The sequence below is a fragment of the Pyxicephalus adspersus genome, chromosome 8 (assembly GCF_032062135.1).
Source record: "Pyxicephalus adspersus chromosome 8, UCB_Pads_2.0, whole genome shotgun sequence".
NCBI classification, from domain to species: Eukaryota; Metazoa; Chordata; class Amphibia; order Anura; family Pyxicephalidae; genus Pyxicephalus; species Pyxicephalus adspersus.
In genome coordinates this window covers 56,038,202-56,045,744 of record NC_092865.1, presented here as the reverse complement: position 1 = coordinate 56,045,744, position 7,543 = coordinate 56,038,202, and the positions used below count along the sequence as shown (strand labels likewise).

Sequence of the window (7,543 nt, the reverse complement as noted above, 5' to 3'; positions counted from 1 at the left end):
GGAGCTAGGTGATCCAGTAAATCTGGAATGGATTTCTTCAAAGTCATTTGCTATTTGTTAGCAACTGTTCTCAATTCTGGATCAGACCCATTCTAGGTTTGCTAGATCACCCAGCTTCACTGATGAAAGTGTATCCTCTCCAGTCTTGGAGAGCATCATTAAATTAGGCCCACTGTCTCTCTGTACCTCCTTGAAGGCTGCATGACATTCATAAGGGTTGGTTTACCTAATGGTGACAACTGTGGACCATGCTTCAGGCTTGTGTGTTAAATGGCCACTGTAGTCTCTATGGAAAGAGTGAAAACACATGAACCCAATCGGGGGACAGGAAAGAACCTTAACAAGGACTTTCTTTGGCATGATCATTTGGGATTTGTTTTTAGTAAAAGCCTTGGGTTTACCAATTTTTAAATTGACCTCTGAAATGGTCATGTTAAAGCTTGTATTACATTTTAGTTATTGGGTTTATGTCTATTTTAACAAAGCTAGCACTGTGATTGCAATGAAGAAAACACTGCAGCAAAATTGTTCAGTTAACAATTGCATGCAGAGTCCTTTCAGCTAGTGAATTCAACGTGGCAAAATAAATATGTCACATTCCAGAGCAGGCATCTAGCTGAGGCCAAATAAGAATTAGAATAAATGAGGCAATGGTAATCATACGCATATTTATTTTATATCTATATTTTGTATAGTTTGTCAAGTACTGATTATTTCCTTTTAAACACAGTGTCAAACTCAAAGTAAAAATACACAATCGTTCTCAATAAGTGTTCATGCATGTCAAACAACTTTTTACAGATCATAGAGTAGCTACCAGCAATTTATAAACCCGTGTTACTCCCATATCCCTCTTCCATTACAGGCTGCCACAATCTTCTTTCATTTCTTCTATAGTCATATCACTAGCTGTCCCTCAAAGGGGCTCACAATCTAATGCCATAGTCAGATGTCATTACCACAGTCAATTTTGGGGGGAAACAATGTTTAACATGTTTTTGAAATGTGGGAGGAAACCCACGCAAACACCATGCAGATATTGTCCTGGCTGAGATTCAAACCTGAGACCCAGCGATGCAAAGCCAGAGTGCTAATCACTGAACCATCGTGCTGTCCATGAACAGATGTTAGTATTTACCCAGCATAACTGGACTTCCTACAAATCAAAACCAGGTAAATGTAATGAAGAACTACTATCAGTTCATGCAAGTGGTTTCTACAAATCAGGTAAAAAGTAATTAAAAGCAGGACAAAATATTACAGTGTATGTACAGCCAGAACTTTCTTCATTTTTGATAAAGCGCAGAGAATGGTTAAAACCTCCATCAGGTTATTGTTTGCAGGCTGTGCTAACTCCTTAATGGAATATGTGGTTTCTTCACCCAACAGTTATGCATGTAGGCTGGTGGGGAACTAAAAGACAATGAAAGGGCACATGCATCTTAAACACCCAAAGTACCTGATTTATTAAAGATCTCCAAGCCTGGAGAAAATACACTATCATCAGTGAACCTGGGTGATCCAGCAAACCTGAAATGGATCTGGTCCAGAATTAAATACATTTGTTTAAAATTAGCAAATGTATGAAAATATGTATGTATGAAAATGTATGAATAGAAATCTATTTAAGGTTTGCTGGGTCACCCAGGTTCTTCCACAATAGTCTAGCTTCTCCAGCCTTAGAGAGCTTTAATAAATCAGGCCCAGAGAGAGAACTGATGTTATAGGTACACCTTCCTTTCTGGTACAACCTAAGCCAGGCCCATGCCCATCCCTATTGGTAACAATGTAAAAATGTGAGACAACCCATCAATTTGTGTACAGAAGACAATGCTCACCAGGATCAATAGTTAAGAGTCTTGGTAGAAGGAACCACTACGAGCCTCATTTATGAAAGGTTAACTGATGGAAGTGTATATTCTCCATGCTTGGGGAGCTTTAATAGATCAGGCCCAAAGCATTGTGATTGACTTTGCATTTAGGCTTCCATGTTTTATAGTTCCTCCAGCTTGTTTATGTCACTACTGAACAGACAATACCGAGAGGAACCACAGAACGTGGCAGTAGATGTAAGCTTCCAAAATGCCAGAATTATTGTGTGTGATTAAGCAGCTTAAACAACAACAAATCAGTTGTCAAAATAGTTGTCAATTTTTTTTTTGAGGGGGTGATAGGGCATGCATGATGTGTCTCCTTTGGCAGGAGCATCTTTATTTTGTTCTGTATGTTATCATCTGGGTCACATTGAAAAAAAATAAATAAAAGCATCATAGCTGGCATTTAAGTGTTAATCCTAGCAAACAATACATCCTTTGTTTTATTACCTTTTGCATGTCTTCCAGAGAGTAATCAACTTTTGGCCTGCTGCTATCATCTTGCATCTCAGCTGACATTTCCTGCTTGGCTTCCTCTACCTCAGGTGTCTGGAGTGTGGTGACCAGGAGATCTGGCTGTTCTGTATTTACAGGAGTGGCACTTCTTCCACTCTCTTCCATCTCTATATCATCACTGGAGTGCATAAGTAGTGTTTCATTAACTTCCTCATCTGTTTTGCACTCTGTGGAGTCGGTGACATCCAGGCTTAGAGTAGAAGAGCCAACTGCTATGGCGACCAGCGTACACCCTCTGCCCGACAGCTCATCATCAGAGTTGATTTCACTTATGCTGCGACTGTCTAGAGATTGCACACTGAAAGAGTCTATCCTTTCAAAGGCATCAGAGGAAGAGCAACTCTCTGTGAGTTTCTGAAACTCATCCAATCGGCCATATTCCACCGAGGGAGATAAAAGCTGGAAAGAATTCTGCATTAGGTTGAGGTTGCCCTTGGAATCACCCACCTCTTGCCTAGAGCTGACTGAGCTCTCACTGATCACACTTTCATGGTCTAATACTTCAATGTCACTAGTTGTGGAGGTGCCGGAGGAGAAGTTGCTAACAGGAGGCGATGGAGTGTTGCTCTGCCTATCCTCAAGCTTTTGGTCTTTTAGATCTATCGTATTGTCCTTAGTTTCTTTGGGAGCCACTGAATTAGTGTCTTCTTCTGCTTTGGGCTCCAGGTCCGCTTTAAGACTTTCAGAAGTCCCACTGGGGTCCTGGTTGGTCTCTTTAGAGTCACATTTCTCCTCTGATGAGTCCTCTGGCTTCACCAGTATCAAGTCCTCTCTAGATAAGTCAACTTTTCCAGGAGTTTGGGTCGGGCTCGTCTGTTGCAAGGTCTTTTCATCATCTTGACAATTTTCCTGCCTGACTTTAGGTATAGGTTTGGGTGATGTCGGTTTTACTTCTTCCTTTGGTCTTTGAGACTTGGCAGGGGGCTTGGACACCACAGAACTAACCGTACCAAGGTTAACCTCTGGTGAAGAGAGAAAGGCACCAAAAAAATTCTCAGATTCATCCACTACAGTTCGTCTGACTGGCTTAGTGATGGCTGTTGGAGTCAAAACCACTTGCTTTTGGGTCTCCTCTAAATTTCCTCCCCAGTTAGAATTCTCCCAGCTCCCCTTAAGCGAATTGGTGCCTGAGAATAAAACAAAAGTGTTAAAACTTGTTAAACAGGATGTGACCATTAGTTTCATAATCCTTCTCTTTCACATTAAAAACATTTACAAATACATGGGCAGGTTTTATTTGTACTTTCTTGTTGTGCTGACATACATTCTGGAGTTTATACAGAACCTTTAATCTTAGTGAATGTCTCTACAGAAGTAGCCATGAAGGCAACCAATGTTAAAATTATTTGGATCTTTAAGGTCTATTTTTCAGATATACAACAGCTTAAAAATACACTTAAATTCAAAATCTGAGGCAAAAGCTGTTTTAACATACTAAAAAAAAGCTAAAATTTGATTTTTTTACCCCACAGAATATTTATAAAGGATACATAATAAATATGTCATCTATAACTTTGGTCACCCATAAAAGTAATGTTATGCATGTAATCAGGTTGACAGCTCTTTATAAAGGGACCTTTATTAGTGGAAAGGAGATGTCAAACATTTTGAAGTTTGTCAGCATGATGTACAGCATTTTATATCTATCTTATAAATATAAGATCTCACAACATTGCAAATAGAACCCCATAATCACAAGACGCAGGTCATATGATTCTGACAGCTCAAGTCACTGGAAAACCTCACAATTGATTATGTCTTCCATTTCTAACATTCAGAAGAAGAGCACTCCCCTTACTCCTGGTTATGTACCTAAATCCTGATTATGAGATGTATATCAGTGTTTGCAGAAAAGGAAGAAACGTTTTTGGACGTATTATTGTTTTTAGACTTTGGGTTATCTCTCATTCTTGAATAAAAACAAAGCTCATCAAAAAACATGGGTTGAACCTTTTCCGAGTCAGCCTGTGCAATGATAATTTAAAGAGCATATCAATTTTGGCATTTAAAACCGGTCAGTTGTTTTGATCTCTTTCATTTGCACTGTGGAAATTTAACTTCACCTGCAGTGGACACAACTGTTAGTAAGAGAACTTCTGTAAAAAGTGAAAAATCTCCTCTTGGACAACAGTTACTGATTTTGGCTAAAGTAAAATTTAGAACTTTCAGTTTTCCCTTTCACATTTTCCCCTTGATCACCAGGCAGCTGCCCCTTGGTCTAAAATAACAAAATAGAAAGTACTGTTCTTATCTCATTCCTTCTCTTCATGAGACCAGCCCCCCCAACGTCACTTCTCTTTGGCACTCAGTCACCAGCAGTCTGACTACAATTTGGGACTGTGAAGAGTTTTTTTTACAATATGGAAAGCCGGTGGTAGAAGGATTGTGCCGGCTGTCCAAGGAATGAGGGGTGAGGAAGGTAAAACGTTTTTTTATGGTACTCAATACAAATATATATGCAGGGAGCCCAACTGTCAGTTTTACATTTCCCAGGAGTTCAGCTTTAAAGCGAAACTACATTTTCAAATTAAAAAACTGCAACCAGACAAGTTCTTTACAGATATTACTTATATTCCAACTTACCTGTTGACAACCTGTATTTACGAACAGTTCTCTGACGAGTACACTGTACAAGAACTGTATAGAGTACAGCCAGGCAGCATCCCTGTGTCTTTGAGATACACCTTGATCTGAGTCTGCAGATTCTCAGTGAACTTGTCACAGACACATGCTGCATGCTCGCAGTGCTGCAGATTGGCTTTTTACTATACTCTTTGTCCAATGACCAGGTTGCCATTATCTGGTCATTGAAGTGGAACTACCCTTACCATTATTTTCTCAGGGCCCTCAATTCCTCTGCAATCAGATTCCATTTGCTCCTGTGCCATTAAAGATTTCTTCTTCATGGCACCAGCAGGACCCTCAATTCTTCTTCCTGGGTTCCTCTTATTTCACCCAAACATGCACTACAAACAGTGCATGATCGGGTGATGTTTCCTCCTTAAAGCCTACAAACTGGAGAACCCTTTTATATAAGGTAAAAATGTTTGTTTTTTAACATTCTAAGGGGACCTCTCCCCGTGGTGGTAAAGACTGAAGGGGAAACCTAAGACCTCCTGGGATACATGAGACATGGACACATTCCTGCAGACTGGTCCATCTGCGCATGCCTGATCTCTGGCATGAGCAAAAGGGGCATTCCCCGCAATGTAAAAAACAAAGAAAAAAAGGCGATCTCACTGCATATGCATGAGATCTGCATTTTTTTTTTGCATTGCAGTAGAAGCCCCTTTCTCACTGCGCATATGTGAGATCTGCAAATTTTTCTCTTCCCAAGAGCTATGCTACTCTGCACCAGCCGGGCAGCATTTTGGCCCCCCACCTTCTGGATCCCAACAACACCCACACCAGCCTCAAGGTGCTGCCTAAGACTGGGGACCTTCTAAAATAGAAAAAAAAAAAAAAAAGAATTGCCTGGAGGCGTTTACCCACATGTTCAACGTGGAGTGTTATCCACATATACTACACTTACCCTATCTCTATCCTTGGACAATACACTGTTGATCGATTGCTAAACGTATCGCCACCCCTGAGGGAGCCCAAAATGGGCGAAACGTGTCGGATTTATGGCCTATACATATGCGACAAGCATCTGTAATGATTAGTAATTTGCCTACTAGATGACAATTGTCTAGCGCTCCTTTTGAGCCCCATTACTTACATAGACTGTTACCTTTATATGACTGAAACCCAGTCTTTACTGCATTTGTTATGTATTATGAAGGATTATAATAATACATTCACACTGATTGCCTTCAAAAACCCTTCTTTCTCTTCATGATTATGTTCTATATTTATCATTAAGGGTTTGCAAACCATAGCCTTACAAGGCATAGAACCCATCTCTCCACCGGGCCCTACTTTCCCTGAACATAATAACTACTGCACTCAAGAGCCTCCCGGGATGCGTGACGTAGGTATCCCAGGAAGCTTTGTGCTCCCATTCATTCTCCGATCACCTAGGTGGTTGAGAGTTAGGGGGCGGTGCTGCATGCACCTTTTTTTTTTTTTTTTAAAAAGGGTGCTGCACTTAAAAAACAAACAGAATTTTTACCTTACATCAAAGGGTTGTCTAAGCTACGCTTTAAGGGACGGGCACCGGTATTGCAGGAAGGACATGCAAGGTCCCATCTGCAATAAAATAACCGTACCTGCCTGATGGCAAGGTTTTGTATTACACTCACCTGTCCTCGCTCCGGTGCCGCCATCTTCCCATGACCTTTCCTGGAGTCGGGTTGTTGGGCATTTCGATAGGCTGGGCCAGTAACACGTAGGTCCTGTGTCTGTACCTTTTGCAATAAAATTCCAGCCTGTTGGTAGTTTTTACACTACAGCTCCATGGATTTATATTATTCCGAATTCTAAGCAAGGCGTTGGCGAGGATTTGCTACGGCGTTATGTAACGACTGCGTGTATAACAATCCCAGAGAATAAATAAAATACACTAATACAGCGCTGATGATCGAAAACAAACATGAAAGAGAAGAAGAATATAAGGCCCATATGAAGGGGAAATAGGGCAGCAATGGTTGTCATGGTAACAGTATGTGAGGGAAACCTCCTACCTTCCTGGAATGGAGTGATCATGGAGTCAGCCCAGGCAGTCTCGTCCTCCTTTATGTCCAGCACCCGGTCTATTGACTTCTGAGCCTGAGATAGCGCCTGCTTGGCGAAGCTAGAGAGCTGAGAGGTATTGAACCAGCTCATGGTGGCGGTCGGCCCTCCGCCACCTCCCCCTATCCCCGGTAACCGAGCCGCCTTCACTTCCCGAACACGTAGCAGTAAACAAATCCCGACGTGACGTCATCACACGGCGACACTGTAAGACTTCCCTGTGGCTGCTCACGTGACTGGGCTAGGAACACGTGACCTGTCATTGCAGGGTCAGGCACATATGGCTCTGTCCTTGCTGGATTATTTCAGCACTCACTGGTCACATGAGCACCACAGAGGAGAGATTTTAATGAAAAGAACACTCCATATTTCTTTTGCATGGGACACCTAAAATAATCTGTCTCTAATTGCTAGAAATGCTAGTTTTCCTGGTTGTCATGCTGATCTAAAGACTTGCACACTTTCTATCCTGGAACAAA

The 7,543-nt window shown here is 41.4% G+C and overlaps 1 protein-coding gene across 1 annotated transcript in view; it reads right to left on the bottom strand.

Annotated features, from left to right (window-relative positions):
• The window catches only part of TMF1 (TATA element modulatory factor 1), a gene marked incomplete in the record, with an annotated part of 22,279 nt that extends 15,016 nt beyond the window's left edge, over positions 1-7,263 (bottom strand). The window contains 2 exon segments of the mRNA XM_072421212.1: positions 2,325-3,517; positions 7,016-7,263. Coding sequence (XP_072277313.1) covers positions 2,325-3,517; positions 7,016-7,157 — 1,335 coding nt within the window.
• Positions 7,264-7,543: the final 280 nt, after the last annotated feature.